The 26,013-nt window shown below is 47.7% G+C and overlaps 1 protein-coding gene across 1 annotated transcript in view; it reads left to right on the top strand.

Moving 5' to 3' along the window:
* Positions 1 to 324: 324 nt before the first annotated feature.
* The window catches only part of GNA12 (G protein subunit alpha 12), a gene marked incomplete at its 5' end in the record, with an annotated part of 98,694 nt that continues 73,005 nt past the window's right edge, over positions 325 to 26,013 (top strand). Inside the window, one exon of the mRNA XM_080830478.1 lies at positions 325 to 639. Within this exon, the coding sequence (XP_080686604.1) occupies positions 325 to 639 (315 nt within the window). The remainder of the gene's footprint in view (positions 640 to 26,013) is intronic.

Raw genomic sequence — 26,013 nt, forward strand, 5'->3', positions numbered from 1 at the left:
AACCTCATCCCGGGCGCCCAATGAGAAGCGCCCCCACCCCGAAGATCCCGCCTCTTTCGGCGCCGGCCCCGCCCCGAGGGCGGAGGGACGCCCGCCTCCCGGCGCCGCACGGCCCAATCGGAGGGCGCGTTCGCCCGGATGGACGACAGCCGGCCCAATCGCCGGACTCTAGAGGCGCGCGCACCGCCCCTCCGCCGGGGCCGAGCGGCGGGCGAGAGCGGGCCTCGGGGCGGCGGCGGCGGCGGACCGACGCGGCCTGAGGGAGCGGCCGGCTGCCGCGCGGGGCTCGCCTCGCCCGCGGCGGGGTCCATGGCCTGAGCGGCCATGTCCGGCGTGGTGCGGACCCTCAGCCGCTGCCTGCTGCCGGCCGAGGCCGGCGGGGCCCGCGAGCGCAGGGCGGGCGGCGGCGGCGGGGCCCGCGACGCGGAGCGCGAGGCGCGGCGGCGCAGCCGGGACATCGACGCGGGGCTGGCCCGCGAGCGGCGCGCCGTGCGGCGCCTGGTCAAGATCCTGCTGCTGGGCGCGGGCGAGAGCGGCAAGTCCACCTTCCTCAAGCAGATGCGCATCATCCACGGCCGCGAGTTCGACCAGAAGGCGCTGCTCGAGTTCCGCGACACCATCTTCGACAACATCCTCAAGGTGCGCGCGCCTCCGCGTCCCCGCCCGCGCACCTGCGCCCAGGTGCGCCCAGGTGCGCGCAGGTGCGGCCGCAGCTCCCGGCTGCCCGGGCTGGGGAGCGGGAGTGCGGGGTGGCACGGGAGGGCGCTGGCCGGGGAGGGGTGCCTCCGCCTCTCCCTTCTCGGGGGCTGCCGGCTTCGGGGGGTTGGGAGGGCCCGGTCCTGGACGCCGGGTCGGGGACGCGCCCTTGCGGGATGGCTTCTGGGCGCTTCCCACAGCCAGCCTCCGGGGCTCAGGGAGCCCTCTTTCTCCTGCCCTCCCAGTAAGTGCGGACGAGCTGCGTAGACCGGAGGGGGAACGGGCCGCAAGGCCCCCGGTGGAACTGCTTCTTAGGAAAATTTCAGACCTACCCACAGTCCGGAGAATAGAAGGAGCCGTCCGCACCCACGCCCCCTCCCCCACCTTCGGCCCTGATCTCCTCTTTACAGTTGGGTTCACCCAGACCCCTGCCCTGTGGCTTGCGGCAGATCCCAGACACCGTGCTACGCCGTTAGACACTCTCGTAGCGTCTGTCGCCGGAAGATAAGACTTCATTTTAAAAACAGCCCTGGTACCCTTATCAGACCTAAGAGTTCGTAACTCCTTACTTAATATTCTCAGATACCCAGCCCGTGTTCACATTTCCTCCGCGGCCTGTAATTGTTTTGTTTGTCTGCATCAGGATACACAGTCCTTCCTTGCTTTGCAACTTTCAGAGTATCTCTTAAGTGGTGTGTAATCTTCTGGCAGTCCTATTCCTTGCCCCTCTTATTCTTGGCAGTGTTTTGGGGGGAAACCTGTAGAGCTGGCAAAGTCTGGGTTCTAGTCTCTCTCTACCGTGAGTCTGTGCCAGAGGGCCCCAAAGAAAGGAAATCTGGATAAAATTGACCATGAGCGGCAGGAAGTAGATTCCCTCCCGCACCTATGATCATTGCAGGGTTTTTGTTTTGTTTTTTAGTTTTCCCTACTCCTTCCCTTGTCCTCTCACCTACTCTTTCTCGGGCCCATTTTGGGGAAAGCAAATTACAGGTATGTCTCAAAGCAGAGGTAGAGGAGAGTTCGTCATACCAGACAGCTGTCTGGAGACTAGATTTTATGGTGCCCCAAGGGACTTTAAATTTAGCAGAGGGCTGTAGAAACCTATCTGGTACATTTCTTTCACTTCACCCATGAGGAAACTCTCCTGGCCTTGGGGGAAAGTGGCTCCTTATGGGGACCCGAATGATGGAACCCTGGGTCTGGCCTCCCAGGCCTTCCTCCTTCCAGGCTTGCACTGGTATTCCCACTCTGTGTATTTGTTATTAAAATAATTTATTTTAGTAGAAATAGCTCTTTTAGAATCTTGCTGGGGAATGAAAGGAAGGGAATAATTTGAATGATAAAACACTCCTTTCCTTTTCACCTCTTTCAAAAGCCTCTCTGTGAGTCAGCTCCGCCAGTACTTCATCAACTTTAAGGCTAGGAGCCCAGTGTGATTCAAGGGGATCCACTGTGTGCTTAAAATTCCCCTCATCTTCTGGGGTAAAGTGCATGTCATTGTCTTTCTCTATCACAGAGCCAGATTGTATTTTTGCTGCTTTTCTGAACCTCCAAAGCAAGCAGGTATAAAAGTATAAGGGTTTAGCTGACTCCCTCCCACTTTCGTTTAACGCCGGAGGTGGAGAAAATGTTTAGAAACATAGAATCTTAAATCTAAGTCATCGTGTTAAGTGCATTTTAGAAAACTCCGTCTTAACCCTTTCCCATTGCTCAGTAACATTAGCTTTTACGGACTTCCTAGTCAACAGAAATAAGATATGTTAGCCAATATCCTATTTTCCTTCCCAACTTTTTACTAACTATAGTTCCATTTTAAACTCACTTTATCTGTTGTGACTATTCAGTAACTAGTTAGAAATTTATCTTCCGATTTTTAAAACCAAAAATTCTTCCCCTTGCCACACCATTTTTAGGCCGATCAATTTGGGAAAAGACCTTTTAAATTAATAGCTTTGTCATGGCTTTAGCAGTGGACGTTTGAATGACACTTTAGAATAATACTTGGGTCTACATAGAGATGTGCTGTTAGCAAGCTGTTTTTGAAGTACTCACTATGTGCTGTGCACATTACCCTGTCCTTCACAAATGACATTTGCACTTTTTACCATTTTTCAGTTGGTATTGTCCCATTTAGCCAATGAGAAAATTGAGAACAGAGTTTAAAATTTGCTCAAGGTCAGCCTCCCAGTAACACGTGGCAGAGCTGGCGACCAGACCTAGTCCTTTTTTTTTTTTTTCAACTTTAATTTTGGGATAATTGTGGAGTCCCATCCAGGTATAGGAGAGCCCGTGTACCCTTTACCCACTTACCTTCCATGGTAATAGCTTGCAGAGCTGTGATACAGTATCACAACCAAGGTATTGACAAGGGAACATGGAGATACAGAACATTCCCATCACCATTAAGGATCCCTTATGTTGCCTTTCAGAGCCCCTCCTTTCCGCCCTTCCCTGACCCTGGCAGTAACTAATCAGTTCTCCAATTCTAAAACTTTAATTCATTCCAGATTATTACGTAAATGAAGCCATGCAGAACATGACCTCTTTTATCATTCTGCACAATTCCCTGGAGAATCACCCAAGTAGTTGTGGGTGTCAAAAATCAATAGTTTGTGTCTTCTGTTTGCTGAGTGGTATCCGTGGTACGGATTTAGCACAGCATTCCGTATAACCATTCAGGGCCTCTGGGTTGTTCCAGTTTTCTATTATGAATAAATCTGTGAACATTCATGTATGTGTATTTGCACGTATGCACATCTTCACGCGTGTGGAATTAAGTGCCCAGGAGTACAGTTGCTCAGTTGAATGGCAGTTGCGTGGTTAATGTTACAGCTGCTTTTAGAGTGCCTGCATCATCCTGCATCCCCACCAGCCACGTGTGAGTGACACTTTCCCCGCATCCTCGCCAGCATCGGAGGGCCCTTTTATTTCAGCCGTTCTGATAGGCGTGTAAGAGCTAGTTTTCGTTTCCCTAACAGCAGATGAGGTAGAACATCTTTTCATGTGTTCATTTACCATCCGTAGATCCTCTTTGGTGCAATGTCTCTTCATGTTTTTTTACCTGTTTTCTAGTTAGATTGCTTATTTTTTATTGTTTGTTTATTGTGCTTTATTGTTGGTAAATGTTTTGAGAGGTGTCTGTATACATCCTAGATACCGCTCATTTTCCACGTATTATGTTTTGCGGATATTTTCTCCCAGTCTGTAGCTTTCCCTTTCACCCTCTTAACAAGGTCTTTCACAGAACAAAACTTTGTTTGATGAAGCCAGTTTATCCAGTTTTTCCCCTTTATAGGTAATGCATTTGGTATCAAAGCTAGGAACTCTTTGCCTAGCCCTAGATCCCCAATTTTTTTTCCCCTAAAAGTTTGATAGTTTTACATTTTAAGTTTAAGTCCTTGATCTGTTTTGAGTTAATTATCCCATGAAAATGTACAAGGTTTAGGTGGAAGTTTAAGGTTTTTTGGTTTCATTTTTTTGTTTTTGTTTTTTGTTTTTTTGTTTTGGTTTTTTTGCCTGGAATGCTCAATTGTTCCAGTACCACATGTTGGAAAAACTGTGCTTCTCCCATTGAATTGCTTTGCTCCTTTGTCAGAAATCAGTTGGCATAATTGTATGGACCTATTTCTGGGTTCTCCATCCTGTCCCACTGATCTGTATATCTCTCCTGCCATTATCACATTCTGTTGATTACTACAGCTATAGAGTAGGCCTTAATATCAGATAGAGTGCTTTCTCCCACTTCATTTTCCATTTTCAGTATTGGCTTAGCTATATTAGGACCTCTGCCTTTCCATATGTATCTTAGAATAAGCTTGTGTGTGTCTATTAGAAAAAGAAAATCTTGCTGGGATTTTGATAGCAATTGCATTAAACCTATAGATCATTTTGGGGAGAATTAACATCTGTATATAGCAAGTCTTCCAATCCATGAACATGGTTTATCTTTATTTCCATCTTTGATTTCTTTATCAGCATTTTGCATTTCTCAGCAGACAGATCTGGTTTGTGTTTTGAGTTTAAACTAAGTATCTTCTTTTCCTTAGAGCACTTCTAAATGATACTGTGTGTTTTTTTTTTTTCCAGTTTCCACATACTCCTTGTTCATACACAGCAATAGAATTGATATTTCTGTCTTGATTTTGTGTCCTGTAACCTTGCCAAATACATTTAATGGTTCTAAGGGCTTTCCTATAGATTCCTTGGGATTTTCTATGCAGATCATCGTTCCTTGCAGATAGGGACAGTTTTATTTCTTCTTGAAGCATGCCTTTATTTCTTTTTCTTGCCTTACCGCAGTGGCTAGAACTTCTGATATTATGTTGAATGAGAATGGTGAGAGGCATATCTTCTCTTTCCTTCCTGGTCTCAGTGATTTGTATCTTTTATTTCTGTCAGTCTTCTTAGAGGATTATCATTTTTATTTTTTTTTCCCCCGTTAAGAACCAGCTTTTTATTTCATTATCCTTATGGCTTTCTTCTTCTCAATATCATGTATTTCAGTTCTTATTTCCTTGTTCCTTTGGGTTTATTTTGCTCTTTTTTCTCTAGTTTCTTGAGGTAGAGATTTTGGATTATTTATTTGAGACCTTTCCTCCTTTCTAATGTAAACATTTTAAGTGCTATAAATTTCCCACATGGCACTGTTTTAGCTGTGTCCACATACTTTGTTATGTTTTATTTTAACTTTTATTCAGTGTCATGTGTATTTTTATTTCTTTTCAGATATTTTCTTTGTCTCATGTATTATTTAGAAGTGTGTTGAGGCTTCCAAGAATTTAGAGATATTCCTGTTATCTTTCTGTTATTGATTTCTATGACTTTATTAAGGTCAGAGAACATATTTGATATTATTTCAGTTCTTTTAAATACTTAAGGTTTGGGGGCGCCTGGGTGGCTTAGTGAGTTAAAGCCTCTGCCTTCGGCTCAGGTCACGATCCCAGGGTCCTGGGATCGAGCCCCACATCGGGCTCTCTGCTCAGCAGGGAGTCTGCCCCCCCACCCCGCCCCCACTGCCTGCCTCTCTGCCTACTTGTGATCTCTGTCTGTCAAATGAACAAATAAAATCTTAAAATAAATAAATAAATACTTAAGGTTTGTTTTATGGCCCAGAATATGGTCCATCTTGGTATATATTCTGTAGGCCTTTGTTGGTGAATGTTCATGGACACTTGCACAAAATGTGTATCTGTTGTTTGAGTTTTCTACACACTGTTGTTGACGGTGGTGCTCTGTATTCTCACAAATTTTCTGTTTAGTATTTCTGCCAGTTGCTGAAAGTGAAGTGTGGCGGTCCCCCAACTATAATTGTGGATTTGTCTAATTCTTCTGTCACTTTTTGCTTCATACATTTTGAGACTCCGTTGTGTGGTACATAAACATTTAGGATTATTATGACTTCCTGGTGGATTGATCCTTTTGTCATTACGTAATGTCCTTCTTTGTCTCCAGTAATTTCCTTTGCTCTGAAGTCTATTTTATCAGATATTTTAATATAGCCACTCATTTTTTTAAGTGAATGTTTTCATGTTGTGTATTTTCCCATCCCTTAAACCTACCCACATTGTTACTTTGAAGCGAATTTCTTGTAGACAACATATTGTTATGTCATATTTTTTTGTATTCTGGCCATTTTTATTAATGTGCATATTTAGGCCATTTACATTTAAGGTAAGGTAATTAATATGTTAGGGCATAAGCCTCCCATTTTGTTGTTTTTCTGTTTCTTTTGTTTTACTTTCCTGTGGGCTATTTAAACATGTTTTAGGATTCCATCTTGATCAATTGGTGATTGCTTTTTGACTGTATTGATTAAAGCTTTGTTTACTTTTCTTGGTTCCTCTAGGTTTATAACATACACACATAGCTTATCCCAGTGCACTGGCATCAGTGTTTTACAGCTGTGAGTGAAGTGTGGGAACTTTATTTCCATTTGGATCCCTTTACCCTCCCCACATCTTAAATATACATGTTTTAAGTATTTATTGTTATATCCTGGGTCCCACATCAGATGGTTTTATGTCAGTCATCAAATAGGATTTAAGAAACATGTGAGAAGTAGGATGGTTTTGTTATAGTTACCCCTATTTTTGCCTGCTCTGATGATCTTTTCTTCCTGAGGTTACCCTTTCCTTTCTCCGAATATTCCTTAGGAGAACTTCCTTTAGCCATTCTTAAGGGTGGCCTTGCTTACAACAAACTCCGCTTCCCTACATCCAAGAATGTCTTTGTATCCCCTTCGTCACTGAGATCTCTTTGCCAGTTACAGAATTCACAGCTGACGCATTCTTTTAGTGCTTGAAAAATGTGCCTTATTCCTGCCTCCCTGGTTTCAGATGAGAAATCCACTGTCATTTGAATTGCTCATTCTCTGTAAGTAAATGTGTCCTGTCTCTCCGGTTGCTTTGAAGATTGCTCATTTGTCCTTTAGTTTCCAGAGTTTAGCACTGACTTTTCTGGACATAGGTTTCTTTCAGTTTATTATGCTTAGGGTGTGCTCAGCTTCTTGAATCTGTACAGATGTGTCTTTTGCCAAGCTTGGGAAGTTTCCGGCCATTATTTCTTCAAACACTTTTTCAGCCGCACTTTTTGTCCCCTCGCTCTGAGATTCTGGTGATAGGAGGGTCAGTGGCTCTTATTCCTGACCTCTAGGTCCCTGAGCCTCTGTGCCTTGTTGAGTGGGATGTGACATCAGCTCACCCTGGCCTGGCTGATCCCGGAGAGTACTGGGGGCAGCACGGTGGCACCCCGCCCGGCCTCCCACCTCCTTTTCCTGCCCTCTGGGACTGGGTCAGGGTGGAGGCTTGTATCCCCACTGAGGCCACCCAGGTCGGGGAACTGGAGCACCTTCTGCATTTCCAGGCAGGGGCTAGGAGAGGAGATCCTTGTTTGGCTCTGCCAACGTTACCTAGGCCACTTGAAAGATGCTTCCTGGTTCTGCAGGGCAGGAAGGGAAAATGGGAGATCAACTTCCCTTTCAATCCTGCTGAAACTTCAGTGGGTGATGTGTGCAGTTTTTCTGTTGGTATTTGGCTAGAATAGGCTAGGTGTTGCCAAAAAGTTTTCTGTTGTAAGACCACCCTTTCCCCAGTCCTTCTGCTAGGAGGGACAAGCTTTTCATAGAGCTCTTTTCCATCGGCACCTTTTGGCTTTCCAGCTTGGAGGCTGTGCAGCCTGTGTCTGGGACAGGCAGTAAGGACCTGGGGACTCCCCGCCACGTGGTTCCTCAGGTCCTGAAGTCCCAGGCAGCCTGCCCTCCTGTCTGCACCGTCTTTCCTATTCTTGCTTGTTGTGTTCTGTCCAGAGCGTCTTTAGCGGTAAGGGAGAGGACTCAGGAGGGATGGGGCTACTCCCATCTTGGCAGAACCAGAAGTTTCCATCATCCTGGTCTTTTGATGACTTGGTCCAGGACTCTTCCTTCAGGATCACAGTTGTGCCTGAATTTGAAACTATCATTTCTTTTAACTTCATCACCTCACACTACCCTCTGCAGGGATGATTTGAATCTGTTCGTTGCTTTGACCTCCTGTCAATATTCCCAGTAATACTTCTTATTCATTCTTTTCATTTTTTTTTTAATATTTTATTTATTTGACAGACAGAAATCACAACTAGGCAGAGAGGCAGGCAGAGAGAGAGGAGGAAGCAGGCTCCCCACAGAGCAGAGAGCCCGATGCGGGGCTCAATCCCAGGACACTGGGATCACGACCTGAGCCGAAGGCAGAGGCTTTAACCCACTGAGCCCCCATTCTTTTCATTTTTATAATCTCAAAGATGCTAGTCTCTCCCTCTCTGGGCTTGTGTATGTGGTGTTTCAGAACTTGTGTGGTAATGCCTCTGGTGATGGCAGGTGCTGGTGTCTACCCTCCAGGTACTCTGACTGGCTGGGGAGACGGTTACATTATTTAATATAAAATCTGAATGGATGTCATGTTAGATGCCATTGTAAAAGGAGACAGGTGGCTCGGTGAGAACAGGGAAGATTAATTCTGGCTGAGCTACCAGGAAACGCCTATATAGGAAGTGTGATTTGAGCTGGCCTCTGAAGGCTCCATGGAGTTTTAGCAGGTGGGGGGAACACACACATGAGACCATCTCAGTGCCACGCATTTCCGCCAGTTAGGACAAAGAATTCTAATAGTATGGAGTATTAAGGAGCATAGGAGCTAGACAGAACTTTCTAGTGCAGAGGACTGGTCATAATGCAGTGGCTGGCTAGAGACCTTGGTCAGGATGCCCTTTATCTGAAAGCTGTGGACCTTCTCCCTAGAAAGTTCGTACACATGCACGTAGTTTAAAGGAGTCCCTCGCCATCCTAAGCCTCAAAGTGGGCCTGCTTGTGCTCTGTGGATTGCAGGTTAAGAAAGTTAGTGGTAGAATAGCTAAGATTATGTTAAATTTCTGTAAATTAACATCTTCTTTAGGATTTTTCTGTGTCATTACTTTTTGCAAAGGCGAATAGGACCTTGAAGAAGCCTCCGCTCTGTTCTATATTTTTAAGCACTTTGAAGCTCCTGGCCTGCAGAGTCTTTGTTTCTTGGGTTCAGCATCCCTTTGTGCTTGATGCCACAGTGGGCTTGCATGAGAACAGATGCGGCAGTGCAAATTCCAGGGTCTGGGAGAACAGTTGGGGTTTTACTGCCTTGTTGGCTAATTGCATTTAAGTAAGCAAACTTAGTTTTACACGTGGACACACGTGGTTGGTCCTTTGGTAATGCCAAGAAACAAAAATCTCTCTTTCCAGGGGTTCACAAAATCCAGAGGCCCCTCCGGCCCTTGTTGGGGATTCGTGGCACATGGATGGTTGGTCTTCCCCTCCAGCTTTCAGGCTGACATGTTGGTTGTTTAACCGAACCGACTTTAGGGGAGCAGTTTTCACCCTCTGTCATCGGTCATGTGAGACTTGAAATATAGCTGTGCTTGATGTTAGAGGGCGTTGTGTGGCTAGCTCATGATTATTTTCTGTTATTATGAAGTTGAGAGTGAGGACAGGATCCTGTCGGTTGTGAATGGCGGATTCATACTTCAGGCTTATCTAGAGATGTAATTACAGGGCAGTCTTCAAACCGAGGAAGCCAGTGTGTGCCCCACCTGCCGGGCGTGGCTGGGAGGGCAGACCCTCCCTTCAGGACGCAAGGCTTTGTTTCCGGTGCTAACTCTTGTAGTCTGTATTTCAGCAAAAGCAGTGGTCCTCTTCGCCTCTTCTGCCCAGTGGGATGGACAGAGCAGCTGCTTAGTTCCTCCCGAAGCTCTGTCGAGTGGGCAGAACATGAGTAATGGTTGCTGACCACAGGGTTAGCTTTTTGGAGTGATTCTTTGGTGCGTGAAGATGTGTGTCCATTGGGGTGCCTGTTCAGGTGGGTCTGAGCACGCTGGGGTGTGGAAAGGAGAACCCAGGTTGCGTTCCGCAGTGTGTCTCGGGAAGCCACTACTTCTGCGTTGGTTCGACGGGCTCGGTCCATTGGGAACTTGTGCTCCAGAAGCGCCACGTCCATAGGACAGAAGAAGACCAGTTTCTAACTCTTGGGAGTATTTGCAGGTGGATAGAAATGACCTGGAGAGCCTCCATGCCCTTGTCAGGGATGCCAAGAGAATGTTCCCACCCCTGCTGTCTTCAGCAGAGCCTGAGTAGACAGTGCCTCTCTCTGAACTTGGGCATCTGATTTATTGTCTAGCCTAAAACCATGGCCCCCGCTTTGCCAAATGGCTCTGTGACATCAAGACTCAGCAGTGAAGACTGATCTTAATGAACACTGACTGGTGCTGGCCAGTGAACCCAGGCCTTAGGCAGTCAGCTCCTGAAACTGAGTGGAGCAGAAACGAAGCCACCGGAACAGTGGTTCAGAATCTGTGTCCTGTGCCGTGTTAATATTGTCATTGCCTTGGTGGAAGGTTCTGGTGATTGTGCGTGGTGTGGGTTCCATCCGGTCTGGGACAGGGAGGTTCCCTGCTGTACCCAGGGAAGGCCAGGATAGAGGTCAGGGGCACAGCAAGACCCACTCCTGACATTCAGAGCCAGGCACCTTGCTGTGCTGTGTGCCCAGGGGTGAGTCCTTTTGCACCGTGTACCTGCCTGGTTGGCTTGTGTGAGGACAGGAAACACAGGGGAGAGTGGGCAGGAAAGGGGACATCACTGGGTAAGTCACTGGGAGGGTGGGAGCCCCAGCCAGCTGAAGGAGGCTATCATCATCCCCTGCAGGATGTGTGTTGAGATTCCCCTGGACCCGTGTCTGGGACGAATCAGTGACCAGACTGCTGAGAAACCTGTAATAGGGCAGCTCGGTGCTGGGCGCTGGGCCAGGGGCACGGGCTTCACAGCCACCAACCAAACCCCGCGTGAAGCCCAGTGCCAGCCTTTATGGGGTAAGATGGTGCTCATCTCTGTGGACAAGTTATACAGCGTTCCCGGCAAAATACCTGCCATTTGCTGAGGGAGGAGAGGGAATGATTATTTAAACTCTCACCTTGCTGCTGGTTTCTGTTACAGGTGAAAAGAGTAGCTGCTTTAGAAGTTTGTTTCTGGAATTTTGTTTTATTTTGAAGATTTTTTTTTATTTGAGAGAGAGAGAGAGAGAGAGAGAGAGAGAGAATGCATGAACAGGGGCAGAGGGAGAGGGAGAAGCAGGCTCCCTGCTCAGCAGACCCTGGGATCATGACCCGAGCGGAAGGCAGACGCTTCACTGACTGAGCTGCCCAGGCGCCCCTGATTTTGGAATTTTTCTAACACGGGATGTTTGATCTGTGTTTTCCACTGATTACCAGTTCTGTTTCTCCAGTTAGCTCAGCTGAGATGACCCCCAACTATGTATCTGCAGCCACTTACATGTTTTCTCCAGGAAATGAAGCTCCTTAATTCTTGTTCTAGGTTGGGGAAGGGCAGGGCCTTGGCCCAGAACTTGGAGGACTTGATTACAGACCTAGGCTGAAACATGTGAGTGCAGACCATGTGGGGGAAGAGACCCACCCTGAGAGGTTCGGGGCTGAGAGCTGGAAGCCTGGCGCTCTGCTCCCTGGCAGTACACAGCCGTACGAGGATAAAGGAGTGCGGTGGGGCATTAAACAGACATGCTAGTGCTGCCGGAGCACCCTCCTTCCAGCAGATGTCTCATCACAGCAATCCTTCCGGAGGCCGAGCGTGAGAGAGAGGCCGCAAAAGCCAAGAGGACCGGCTCTTGAAGGCCCCTTCTAGTCCTCAGTAACCCTGTGAAGTCAGGGTGGGGGTTTTACCCTGACTGGGGGGGGCTTCGGGTCCAGGGTGCTCTTGCCTGCCCTCCTGAGGCCCTGTGCTGACCGGAGGAGGAGGGACGTGCTGGTCTCTGGCCCTCGAGGCTCCCCCCTCTGGAACCAGCCTGTTCACAGGGAGCTAGCTTTCCTGTTTCTGGGCCTTCGCAGTCAGGCGCCCCTCCCCCGCCCCGTGTCTGCCCGGCTGTGATGGGGGATGCTGACTGCTTACCGGTCTGTGGAAGCCTGGGGCTTGACAGTACCTCAGAGTCCCTGAGCTTCTGCTGTCCCCACAGTGTCCCTCACGGGGGCACTTCAGCCCTCCCTCCCTTCAGCAGCTCTTAGGCCAGGAGCTCCCCCGGGCCACCCCTGTCCCCGGACACGCTTCTTGATGCCGAGTTGTTACAGGTGGCCCTCAGACGCCTGGCCCCACCTGACACAGTGTTCCGGGGAGCAGCACAAGCTGCAGACCCTCCTTCTGCGTGATCGCTTTTGACTTCTCTATTTACTCAACGGATTCCCTTCCTACTGCAGAAATAACTAAGAACAAAACTGGGTTTTCCTGCCCCCCTCCCCATGGGTAAAGCTGCTGTTAGCCCCGCGCTGTGCCTTCGGAATCCGTGTCCTTTGGGGGATTCTGTGACTGGAGGGGGAAGCACGGAGTCAGGAATGCAGGAAAGCAGCGGCTCTGCGGTGAGCTGGAGGGGAAGCCGTCGGGCAAGAGGGACTGAGGAGCAGGCCCCCAGGTGCACCGAAGCAGTAAGGCAGGGAAGCAGCTGGCTGTTAGGGAATCGATGCTGGGCGCACGGTGGAAGAGAGAACCTGCTCGGATCTGGTTGGGCCGCCTTGGCCAAGGTCATGCCCCTGGCAGTGGGCCGTGAGGGCAGAGTTGTGAGCAGGGGATCACCGTGATTCCCTGTTCGGTGACCCGTCTGCGGCAGGAGGTGAGGATGGAGCCGGATCACGGGACTTTCTCCCGTCTCCTGATGGGATGCATATATACATTTACAAATGGGTGTGCGTTTGTTTAAAAATAATCTAACATGTGAATATGAAAAAATTCACCAGAAGGGAAGGAGGCCTTATTACATATGTAGGTTGAAGTGTCTGAAACTCTGCTTTTTGAGACTCTTGACCTACAAAAACAGCAGTTTCATATGGTCCAATCAAAAACAGTGCAGCCAAAGGCAGGAACATGATTCTCGGGCCAGGTAGTTCACCTCTTGGCCTCAGCCCCAACCCCCGGCAGTGGTGTTGAGGGAGGATGGTGGGTCAGTGCAGCCCTGAACATCTCACTGATCCCCTCCAGTTTGGAGAGAAGCAGAGCATTGGTCTGGAATGGAGCCCTGGGAAACATTAGGGAAAGCACTGAGAAGCAGAGGGACCTTGGCAGAGGCAGAATGTGTCCTGAGCCAAAGCTCATGAGACAGGAAGTGAACTTGAAGTACAGGACATTTCGTAGGATTTCAAGAGAAAACCCCCTGTGCCCCAGACAGGGTTCCAGCTTCCTTCCCCTCCCTTCCCGCAGACACAGATGGAAAGCAGCATCCGTCTGTCACACTCAGCTCTGGTCTGGGAAGTCAAACGAGGTAGAAATGCTATCTGGGAAACTGCCCCAGAGTCCTCGTGTGAAGGACAGGTTGGTGGAGAGACTCGGCCTGGCCACTGTGAGTTCTGTACCCAAAGGAGTTTGGGAGTGGCAAGCAGAAGGCAAGTGAAGACACAAGTCGGGAAAAGAAGGTGTGCTGTGAAAGCATTTATTATAAGACCAGAGCCTAGGGGTCTGATAAACAGTAACATGAGAAAGAAGGGACGATTGCAGGGCCAGCGAGACACTGAAAAGTCACACACACGCCATTTGGAGTCTCCTAAGTAAGTCAGACGCTGGAAGGGCCCGCATGGAAACCGTGTCAGGACACGGGGGCGGGTCCAGTCCTGCCATCACTGATGTCCCCCTGTTGGGAAAGGGACCTTGGACGCCAGCCAGAGTGCTGCTGGCATCTGCAGGGAGACACGCACCTAAACCCCATGTCCAAGTAAGCCTTGCTTTTCTCATCTCTGTGCCCGCAGAGGCGGACAAGGGGTGCACCATTCTCTCGTCACTCCAACCGTGACCTGTTCCGGCAAGGACTGCAAGTCTGCTCTGGGCTTCAACCCATCTGTGTCCCACTATGAGCCTTTCAGACTCCACAGCAGAGAACGAGCCATTCAGGTATAGGCCTGTGCACTACACAAGGACCTGAGCAGAGGGGAACTTCCTGCCCTGGGCACCTGCTACGCTGAGGTCCTTGAGAGCAGGAATAGCTGCTTCTCTGGTGTTTAACCTAGTGTGCACAGGTAACAGGAATGGGAGGACTTGGGGCAGGCACCTACAAAGCTGGGTAACAGCCTGGCCTTTCTCCCGCCTGCCTCCTTGGCGCCGTAAAATAGCACTGACTCCTGCATGTGTGTGGCCTTATGGTTTTTAGACCTCCTTTCCCGTGGGTACCTCCTTAACTGTGGCAGCTTCCTAATCACAGGTGAAGGGCAGGGTCGGGGCCACGCTTCAGGTGAGAACACCAGTGGCTGGCCGTTTGTACCACATGACTTTGCCGAACGGGAGTTGGGGAGAGAAGACTATGTTGACTTTGGCTCCGCTTTTTAAAAAATGGCCGTGTTGCTTAAGCGGTGATAGCCTTAGCAGTAGTAGTGTATGGTTTCGCTGTGCTAGGACAGTAGTGGTAGGTTTGGAAACTGCAGTGTGACAGCTGTCACCACTGAGTCTCACGTGGGATTGCTGCGCAGAACTCAGAGACACACGCCCTCCGCAGCAGTTCATGGACTGTGACCTGTTGTACAAGTAGGTGTGACCATACAGGGAGAAAATACCAGAAGAGTAGCAAAATGCCACCTGTTTATTTCTGTGAAGCAATTATGAATCTATTTTTTAAAATGTGTTTTCTATGGTAAACATTAGTGTGCCTTGTCATAGTAATTCTATAGTATGCGTCCTTAGGAATCTATCCTATGTGATTAATGTAATTGATATAGCTATGATAAATACAGTTTATATTAAAAAAAATCCAATAGTGATGACTTAAAGTCCTTTCCCCCATGTCAACTCTCTACAGCTACAGGGACATTTTCATTTTTAATTGTAGGTGTTTTAACTTAATTTGTGGTTTGAATCTTCCTTTAGAATTTTTGTAATCTTGAATATTTTCAGAATGTGTAAATATTTACCAAGGAGACCACAGCATCTTTAGCATTTTTTTTCAACATTTTTTTTTAATTGGAAACTTGTCTTGTTTCTGAATGCTCAGAAGCTTCAAGAAAAGAGCCACAACGTTGCTTGAGCTCTCTTTCCTGTATCTTGTACAAAGTAAAACTCTCTGACAACATAAATGCCTTTTTCTAGTCTTCCCTTAACTTTTAAAATCAGTAACATTCTTAAAAATAAAGTATTGGGTATAAGTCTTAAATGTAGGTGTTTCTGAAGTAGAGTAAAAGACAAGTCTTGAGCCTTGTCCACTGTTTTTATAAGTAATTGGTGATAGCCATGAATAGTTATTTTCTTTTGTACTGTTTTTATAGTTAGTTACTCAGGTAATTGTTTCCTTGATGATGACTTTTTCCCCAAATAGTTTTGACATTGATCCTGTCATCTAAACTATTTTATGTAAACAATGTGATCCAAGAGGAGACCTTTGAGTACTCAGTAGATGGAATCACAGATAAGTCACTGTGTTGTCTGGAGGAAAGGTTCTTCCCTGCACAGAAACATTCTTATTTCAGACTGGAACAAGTCAAGGATGCCAGGTGCTAATCTAATTCAGTGACGTTGTGGAGTTTCTAGTCGATTAAATAAAAGAAAAAAAAAATTACGCATGTCTACTAGAAAGGAAGGGACAAAATTAGCATTGTAAGTGGTAAATATCACCCAGAATGTTGTTGGAATTAAACACAGTTCCAAAAGTGGCTGGATACAAAATGTTGGTGTTTGAACATGTGTGTCCATGTACTTTCCTATAACAGAAAAATATCCTGGGGAAGGGAGGGAAAAGTAAAATAAGAGAGGAGAGACAAACCGTAAGAGACTCAACTATAGGAAACAAACTGAGGATTGCTGGAGGGGGAGATGGGTGGGGGAGATGGGTGGGGGTCGGGTAACTGAGTGACGGATATTAAGGAGGGCTTGTGATGTAATGAGCTCCGGGTGTTATATAAAAAACCAATAATACACTCTATGTTAATTAATTGAATTTAAATAAAAATTTTAAAATACATATCCAATTCATAACAGCAATCCTAGGATAAAATACTAGGAATAAACAAGAAAGTAAAACCTATATAATGAAAGCCATGAAAGTTTGCTGAAGAGCATAAAGACTGGGAAAAATTTTTCGTGAGTAGGAATTCTTGAGATTGTAATAATGCCAGATTATGAATTGAACACAATACCAGTCAAATCCCAATTTATTTTTCTTAGAACTTGACAGAATGATTCTGAGATTTGCTAATGAATACATTCTGGGAAAAAATGCTGTGTGTTTGGGCAGTTACCACGAGAAGCTGCTGTGATTAAAGCAGGGTCGTACTGGCCCAGGAGTAGGATTGGTGAGGTAGAGACTCAAATCCCAGACCGACCCACCTGTACCAGGGCCTTTAGAATATCATGAAGGGAGGCTTTCAGAACAGTGGGGAGCAAGGGATGATTGAAGGAATGATGCTGTGGAAATGGCCAATCATGTAGGAACACAAGAAAGTTAGATCCCTTTCTAATACTCTAATTCTATATAATTAAGGGCAAAAACATTAAAATCAAAAAACTATAATAAAATGTAGATGGGTACTTCTGTGATGTCAGGCTAAGGAAGGCCTTATGACACCAAAGACAGGATAAAAGGGATGGGGTATGGATCTCTTTGGCTCCGTAACAATTTCTTAAATTCTGCTTGGTAGAAAGGAGCATGAAGTTGAACAAACTGGGAAGTAGTATTCACGGGATATGATAAAAACTGATGTCTTTAGTCCTCTGATATTCTACATCTACTGGTAATTTCCAAGTTCACACATTTGGCCCTGATTTCTGGACCTTTCACACCACTGCCTAGACGTCTCTACCTGGGTGTGCGATGGGCATCTCAAATGTGACTTGAGTCCGGACCCGTTGTTCCACTGTCCTCTGCCTGGTCCTGCCGTCGTACCCTGGGTGGCCTCTGTTGGGAGTCCATCTGCTGGCCCTGCTCTCTGTTTGGGTGCTTTAAATCAGGACAGCAGTGTCCGACATTTCAGTCGGACATGGAAAACTTAACTGGCAAAGTGCTTTGACACAGTCTTTTTTTTTTCTCTGCTTTTTCCATGATTGAGGTCAGAATCACATATCATAAAATTAACCATTTTAAAGTGAACAGTTCAATGGCATTTAGTACATTCACTAAATTGTTGTACAGCAATCCTCTCTGTCTGGTTCCAGGCTATTATCACCACCCCAAAGGGAAACATGGACTCAGTAAGCCGATGCCCCCTGTTACCCCCTCCCAGAACCCACTAATCTGTGCTCTCTCTCCCTCTTCTCATTTACCTGTTCTGAGTATTTCATATAAATGTGTAGCCTTTTATGTCTAGTGTTTTTCACTTAACATTTTTGTTTAATTAATAAGCCTTGTTTTTGTTTTTTTTAAAGTACTTTATTAGAGAGAGAGATCACAAGGGTGGGGAGAGTAGGGAAGGGGGTAGAGGGAGCCCCCCTGATGCGGGGCTCAATCCCAGGACCCTGAGATCATGACCTGAGCTGAAGGCAGATGCTTAACCTACTGAGCCACCCAGGCTCCCCGTGTGACCACTGATCTTTCACCATAGTTTTGCCCTTTCCGGAACATTGTATAGTATGCAGGCTTTTCACGTTGGCTTCTAGCATTTAGCAATATGCATTTAACGTTCTTCCGTGTCTTTTCTTGGCTTGATCACTCCTTTCTTTTTAGTGCTGAATAATATTCCACTGTCTGGGTGGAGCACGGTTTGTTTATCCATTTACCTGTTGAAGGATCTCTTAGCTGCTTCAAAGTTTTGACAATTACAAGAAAGTGTTTATGCTATAAACACTCACTTCTGGGCAGGTTTTGATGTAGATAAAAATTTTTAGTTCATTTGCGTAAGCGCCAAGGAATGTGGTTGCTGGTCAGAGTTCAGTTTTGTGAGAGAGAGAAAGAAAGAGAGCGAGAAAGTGAGAAAGAGAGAGAGAAGGAATTTTAAGAGTTCTTTGTCGTTTTGAATACCATGTACACTGAGATGGTTTTCTTCCAGCCTTCGACTCATCTGCTCATTCCCTTCACCTGCTGTTGGAGGGCCCATCCACGCCGCAGCACACACCGGCACTGCCTGGCTTCTTAGGGCCAGATCGCATTCCGCTGTGCAAGGAGAGCGTGTTCTGCTCCTCCAGTCCTCAGCGCCTGGACGTGGGGGTCACTCCCCCTTTGGGCTCCTCTGCCTAATGCTGCTGTGGACATTCGCGTGTGGGCACGTGTTTTGCGTGAATGAGTTTTCTTTCCGGTATATACCTAGGAGTGGGATCGCCGGAACACAGACGGTCAGCACTTGGGGGAACCTTGTCTGCATCATGGTACGTTCCCTCGGTTCCCTCCAGCAGCGCACGAGCGCTCCGGCTTCTCCTCCTCCTCGCCAGCACGTGCTCTTGTCTGCCATGTGGATGGCCGCACTCGGGGTTTTGACTTGCATTTTCCCGTGGTACCGAGGAGCTTTTCATGGGCTTGTTGGTGTTGCTTTCAGGACTCTTCGTTTTAACTTCTTACTTCCACTTCCTACTTAAACCTATGTGAGTAGTCACTATATTTTTATAATCATATGTACGTGTGTGTGTGTGTGTGTGTGAAAAGCTACTGTTTTCGCCATTCTGATGCCAAAGAATTGGAAATATGAAGAGATATTGAAGAGGTTTTTAACTATTTTAAAGAGAATGCTGAGAAGCTAAACTTGGGGCAAAAATGCTTCCAAGTCATGTTCTTCTGCACTGTCTCGATTGCTGTGTGCCTGCATTTCCCCAGCAGCCGTTCTGCTGGTTTGTCTGCTCTGTGTACCTATTCCTTTCATACCCTTCCCATGACTGTCAGCGTGAGCCTTCTCAGACGGTTTTCAGAAGGCTGTGTTTCTGCTTCAGAAATTAAGAGTGTCCTTGATCTCCGTTTAGACCCAGCAACTTCTAAGCCAGAACTGACCACAGTCGCTCTCTGTTGGCACAGATACGCTCCCTGCCCTTGCTAGGACGGCTCCCTACCTTCCAGGTCCTATTTTTTTTTTTTTTTCCCAGTTCCTTATTTTTTACCTGACACTTTCCTCCCTGCTTGGCTTCTGTATATTTCGCTATAAAAGGAGGACACACCGATTCCAGGAAAAGCAAAAGGCTTCTGTGAGAGTTCACATCTGGCAGCTTCTCTAGGCCCCTCCACCCTTTCGGCTCAGCTCTCTGCCTCTGCCCCACAGGGCTGACCTGCACGGGTTTGGTGCTCTCTGGCTTCTGCTTGGCCAAGAGCCATCCTCCCACAGCCTTAGGTTTGTATTTCAAGTTCACGTAGACCACCTGGGGGTACGTGGAATCTCATGCCAGGATTCCGGTCTATAGTGGTCTGGCCACAGATGAGGGGTGGAGAGGGAAGAGCATGAGATCAGGGCATTTGCTCCCCCCACCGACGTGTTTTCCCAGTGCCCCTCACCCCTTTGTAATTGTTCCCTAGTCTGAGTGTGCTGCTGGTCACAGGGGTTTGTGTACCACCCGGGGCCAGGGCGTCACTCTGCGTGACCCGAGACAGGAGCCTCCCTCAGGGTCACACTTGGGGCACCTGCTCGCCTCCCCTTGTCTGGGCCCTTCCCTGTGTGTGCAACTTCCCACAGTCTTGTGAAGATGCAGAGTGTCCTGTTCAGTAGGCCTGGGAGAGAGAGGGCCTGCGGAGCGGCATTTCCAGTAAGATCCTGGGTGGGGTCCAGGCTGCTGCTGGTCCTCACCACACCTTGAATGGCGAGGGTCCATGCCGCAGTGGTGTTTGATAACGCTGACCCCTGAACACCTGACTGCCAGCAGTAGGGGGTACTTGGTTCCATGATTGCGCGCGTTGGGTACCACACAGCCGGTGAGAAGTCATTTCACTCGTTTATTGGACGTCCCTATGTGTTATGTACTTAGGATGCATCAGTGGAAAGAAAATCCCTTTCCTCTAGAGCTTTTACTCTAGTGTGGGAAATAGGCGGCCAACACAATCAACTCTTAACTCCTCCGGAACATTAGAAGGTGTGAGGTGCCGTGGGAAAAGGAAGAAGAGCGGAGGGAGGAGGAGGGGCGTGGAGGAGAGTGGCCTGGAGAGAGCCTGCTGTCAGAGGTGGCACTTGAGCAGTGCGAGGAGGCCAGGAGCTAGCGGGGGGACATGGAGACAGTGCTTCCCACAGAGAAAATGCCAAGAGGCTGGAGCCTGGAAACTGGGTGGCAGCTTGGAACCAGGAGAACCCCCCACTCTGCCCCAGAAAGGGGAAGGGCCTGAGAAGGGGTGCAGATCCAGTGGGGCCCTGCAGGTCCTTGCAGGGACTCAGGCTTTATGTCTGAGGGACACGGGCTCCCTGTGACAGGTTTCCCCAGAGGAGTGACCCGATCAATTGGAGTTGGACATTCAAGGGTTAGTGCTTACCGTTGCTCGGGAGGGGGTGGCCGGGGTGTGAGAGGTAGAGATGGTGAGAAATGACCAGGTTCTGGGAATGTTTCGAAGGTGCTGGTAGTGAAAATAATGTGTTTGAGGCATGGAAACATGCTTGTGATATGTTTAACCGAAAGAGGAGTGAACTGCTATTCTTCAAGGTCCAAAGTTTGAGTGAAATAAATAAGTAAATACATACATACATGGCGTGCATGCTGGGGGGGGTTCATTATTATAGTCACCAAAATGTGGTGTATACGTATCTCTCATTAAAGGGAATTTATTCTAGGGGTGCCTGGGGGGCTCAGTGGGTTAAGCCTCTGCCTTCGGCTCAGGTCATGATCCCAGGGTCCTGGATCAAGCCCCGCATCAGGCTCTCTGCTCAGCAGGGAGCCTGCTTCTCCCTCTCTCTCTGCCTGCCCCTCTGCCTCCTTGTGATCTCTCTCTGTCAAATAATCTTTAAAAAAAAAAGGGGGGGATTTATTCTTATTTTTGCTTACTTAGTAAGCACATGGGTTACTTTCATCAAAAACAAAGACCCTAAACAACTTTTTCTGTGCAGTTTCACTGCAAGCCCTTTACTCCGTCACAGCCACTTATTGGCAGCACACTTTACAGATATTAACCTGTATTTCATACTTTATTGTGTCTGCAACGTGCTTTTTAAATTTTTTTTATCTTTTTAGTTAATTTTGTGCATCTGTCCAACTAGAATTCAAGACCCTTTGAAGTCCAGGATGTTCTTTTGATTTTCTCTGTGCTCCACCTTGGACAGACTCTTCTAAGTGCTTATTGGATGAACTGTTCCAGCTCCTTTGAAGAAGGACTGGGCCCCTTCCAAAATGGTTTTCTCTTTCTAAATCTGCAGAGGTTCGTCATCCATGTGATTGAAAGACCGAGAATGTCTCATTCTTCCCGGTGCTTAGCTCCTCACATGCTCCGTTTCCGTCACCTTCCCAGGGCGCTCATCCTGTCCCACTGGAAAGTTCTCAGCTCGCAGAAATTGTAGACCTGGGACCCAGTTTGCCCTTCCTGCTGTCAATACTTCAGTTAGATCTGTAGCCCGTTCTATAAATAGTCTTGTCCCTGCAGTCGCAGAAAAACAGGGCCCCTGGGTCTAGTGGTGGGTGGAGTGTCGGTGCAGGGTGGAGGACCCAGCCGGGCTGGGGGCTGGCTCTGGGCTGTTCGGACCAGCACATGGGGAAGAGCCCTTCCAGCAAGGCCTGTCACAGAGGCCTCAGACCAGACTTTTTATCATTACAAATAACATAGGAAAACTCACTAAGAATTAAAATTACTTGTTTCAAGGCGTGGTGGTGGTGGTTGGTCGCTGTAGTGTTCTTAAAAGGCTTATTGTAGCTAATCTCTTAAACCATATTGAATTCTGGTAAGCGTGAGGTCAGGGAACGGGTATGAGGAATTCTGATGATAAATCCAGTGCTTTTCAGGCGGGGGGTTAGAGGACTGAGGATGTTAATTCTGTCCAGCTCTTCTGCAAGTCACTGTCTTTATCTTTAGTGGGACTTGAGAAAGGGCCTCCCTCAAGGTGGGTCTTGGGTTTGGGAGGTAAGAGTGTGCAGATCTAAGGTCCCCGTTAGGCTGAATTACCACTCCTGGTTATCGGACACCTGCAGATGCTGGTTCAGACGAGAGGATGGTCTTTGAGTTCGGAGACATGTGGGAGGGGGAACAAAAACCCTGCGAAGTGGAACATCTCAAAGGAAAAGGGGTGTCCAGCAGCAGCTTCAGAATTTGCAAATATAGCTGAAAAGTTATAAAACCAGAACATAGGAAAGCCAAGGAGGTAACATTCTAACATTTTTTAAGCTAGATTTATTAAGAAATTGTCACATCATTCTGAATCTTTTCAGTCTGTGTGCCTTTATTACATTTTTACCTGGTTCTAGTTGGTGTGTGTTGGAATGCCAGTCCTGGGGGGATGTGCGGGGACCTGACCTCCTGTGCCTCGGATCCCAGAGGCCCGGCATGGTACGGGCATATGGGAGTCATTCATCATTCATATATTTGTTGGACGTACAAGTAAGTGCTTTTAGAGGAAAGAAGTCAGAAAAAACTCGAAAATCCGATTTTAATTTTGATGATCTCATAAAATATTTTTCGTGTTTTAATAACATGAAGGTCAGGACTGTCGTGTATTTCCTGGCCGTTAGCCCTGTGCTAGTAGGAAAGGGAAGGAAGAAGAATCGTCTGCCTGGTCTGGTGTAGAGCTCTCTTGCTAAGGTGGAGTGGAAGTGGAACAGAGGGCGCGGAGGGTAGGACGCCTGCAGGAGCCACCGTTACCCCCCTCCCCCACCCCAGGAGTGTTCAGGGCCAGTCACTTTGCCTTGGGCCACCCGCTGAGTTAGCGGGGAGCTGCAGCCTTGTTTCCTTCTATACAGCCCTAGTACCGATTGGGAGGTGCATGAGTAGCTGATAAAGGGGGTTCTGTCCTCATTATTCCATGTAACTAAAAACATGTGGGTTTAATTCCTCTCTGCGGTCAGTTGGGGGCTGACATCCATGTTCTCACAGTTGTGTTTACAACCTACCGAAAGGAATGCTAGTGGATTAGTTCGTCCATGAGATCTTTCTGTGGGGGGGGGGGGCGCGGGGGGAGCCTTTGGGCACCTGAGCACGGGAAGCAGCAGGTTTCCCACTGTTGAAAGAAGGGGTCTCCGGAAATAAAGCCCAAGTGATCCTAACGCTTTTCTTTCTTAGCCTGTCTCGGTGGCATGTCGATAATCTAAGAATCTTCACAAAAAATTTTAAGCCTATGTACAATAAGCAGAACATCAATCAGAAAATCATTGGTTCACATCTTTCACTTAAATCACATTTTGTAGAACGTGCAGGATTCCCGTGGAGTTTTGTCTGTGTTCATTAGATTGTGGCTGCAGTTGCATCTCTTTTAAGGTATAAGGTCAAAGCCACGGTGGTCAGTTAACCGGGTGAGCATAACTGATTTGTGGGAGCAGGTCTGGATGTCACACAGCTGGCAAAGACTCCCAGAGGAAGCCAGCCCTGCTGATAACTGCGGGGAGAGTGCTGCAGGCAGGGGAAACAGTGACTGCCAAAGCCCAGAGGCTGGGGTGTGCCCTGGCATTGGAGCGACAGGGCAGGGTCAGTGTGGGTAGAGTGTAGTCGGCAAGGGCAGCAATGGGGAAGATCATACACGGTCTTGAAGGCCACACTAAGGATTTCACGCTTAAAACCAAGTTTGATGGGGAGCTCCTGGAAAGTTTTGGTTTGGTTCTTCAGTAGAGAACCAAAATGATCTGACTTGTGTTTGTAAAGGGATTGCTCTGGGTACCAAGTGGGGAAACGGGACTATGGGCCAGAGGACGGGGGGAGATCACTTGGAGGACCTCAGGAGTCCCTGCATATTAATACTGATAGTTCGGTTAGGTTGGGAGCAAGGGACGTGGGGTTTTCGTCATCTTGCCAGCCTCAGTCTTCCCATCTGTGAAATGGGGGTAATAACTGTAGCTGTCTTCTGGTTGCCCTAAGAATCAAGTGAGTTAATGCCTGTCAGACTGGTCCCTGGACATAGTTAGGGTTCAGTGAACACTAGCTTCATTCTTAGCATTATTACTACCGGCTGCTACCTTTCTCCCCAGAGCAGCCCCGAGCATGAATTTGATTGTATTCAGTCTGTGTTTTAATACTTTTAGTACCTGTGTATGTATCGGTAATCAATATTTATTTCATGTGTTTGTAAGAGTTTATATAAGGGGCGCCTGGGTGGCTCACTTGATTAAGCGATTCTTGATTTTGGCTCAGGTCACCGTCTCAGAGTCATGGGATTGAGCCCCACAGTGGGCTCCACACTCATTTCCAAGTCTGCTTGGGATTCTCTCCCTCTGCCCCTACCTCCTAGCATACATGTGCATGTGTATGCATACACACGTGTGTGAGCATTCTAAAATAAATAGTGAAGAATTTATATAAACGGCCTTTTGAGTATATTATTTTAGAAATGGGTTTGCTCAGCAGTATGTTTGCATCCCATCCATGTTGGTACCTACAGATCTAGTTTGTTTCTTGAACCATTGTGCTAATTACGTGATTTGTAATCTCTTCCTATTAACGCGGAGCAGCGTGGCTTCCTGATTTCCCTGTGACCGGCAGAGCCGTCCTGTGTGTCCTTGTCCATGTCTGCAGAAACTGGCCACAGTTTCACCAGAGCATTGCTTAGACGTGGACTTGCCGGGTCAGGTCTGTGCATCCGCAGCTTTGCAGAGTGCTGTCAAACACCGTTCCTCGTGGAAAGTCTTAGTGAAGCTATTAAATGAACTGGAAAACTATTCCTTATTTCAGCTAAGTGAAAAATTCCCTGTGTATGTGTTTGAGTGGACAAAGTATTGGGACTTGTCAAGTACATGAGCTAGAGGAGCCATAGGAAATTCACCCAGATTTGTTCTAAGTGAGAGTGGTAAGACACATCGACAGGGAGATGGCAGTCATGAAGGAAGAAGTTCATACTGACTGATCTTCAGCACAGGGGCAACAGCCCACCAGTCAGGGCCCCCGGGAAGCACCAGGGTCCGTCAGGAGGCAGAGGGAGAAGGAAGAGCATGGCCCAGAGCCTCGGTGGTACTTTTGTGGGAAAGAGTGAGCAGAGCAGGGTGAGCAGCTGATGGGGAGAGAGTTGACAGGGATGGTCCCTGCTTGTCCAGTACCTGGCCCTGCGTGGTTGGAACAGGGGAATCCTGCCTCCTGGGCTCCGTATTGGCTGGTTTGTCTATGAGAGGGAGTTAGCTAGCCCTGGGGGAGGCTGTCCCTCCAGGATTGCAAGCCCCAGAGATGTCTGGGCATCATGAATACAGAATATAGAGAACACAATTAACACAAGAAGAAACAACTCGAAGATAGCTGTGACCTAGACTAGTAATGCCCAGAAACGTGAAATTGCTCTTTTTTTCTCCTCCTGCAAGCCTATTTGCCCTCCTAGTTCAGGTCCGCAGTGATCACAGTGGTAGGAGGTCCTTCTGGAAGGGCCCAGCTCAGGCTCCACCCCTGGAGACTCCCGATTCTATCGGTCTGGGGTTTCAGCCTGGGCATCAGGATGTTTAAAACTCTCTAGGTGACTCTCCCAGCAGCCAAGGCAGAGAAGTAGTGGTCTGCAGAGAGAGGACCCTGAAAACTCATTCACGGGGCTTTGTAACATCAAATACACTCGCCTTGCAGGGAAGAAGCAGAAGTCACAAGAGTCAGCAAATGTTCTCTGTAAAGACAGTATTTTAGGCTTTGCAGGCCAGGAGTCCATATCAAATCTATTACATAGATTATCCATGTAATAAGAAAGAAAATTAATTTCAATGAATTTTTTGCTGATAAAAATCCAAAGTGTAACAGTGAGAATTGTTATGTAGTTTTATGTAATACAGGTGTACTCTCAAGAAGAGGATTCTCTGGGGGT

This window comes from Martes martes, assembly GCF_963455335.1.
Source record: "Martes martes genome assembly, chromosome: 18".
Classification (NCBI taxonomy): domain Eukaryota; kingdom Metazoa; phylum Chordata; class Mammalia; order Carnivora; family Mustelidae; genus Martes; species Martes martes.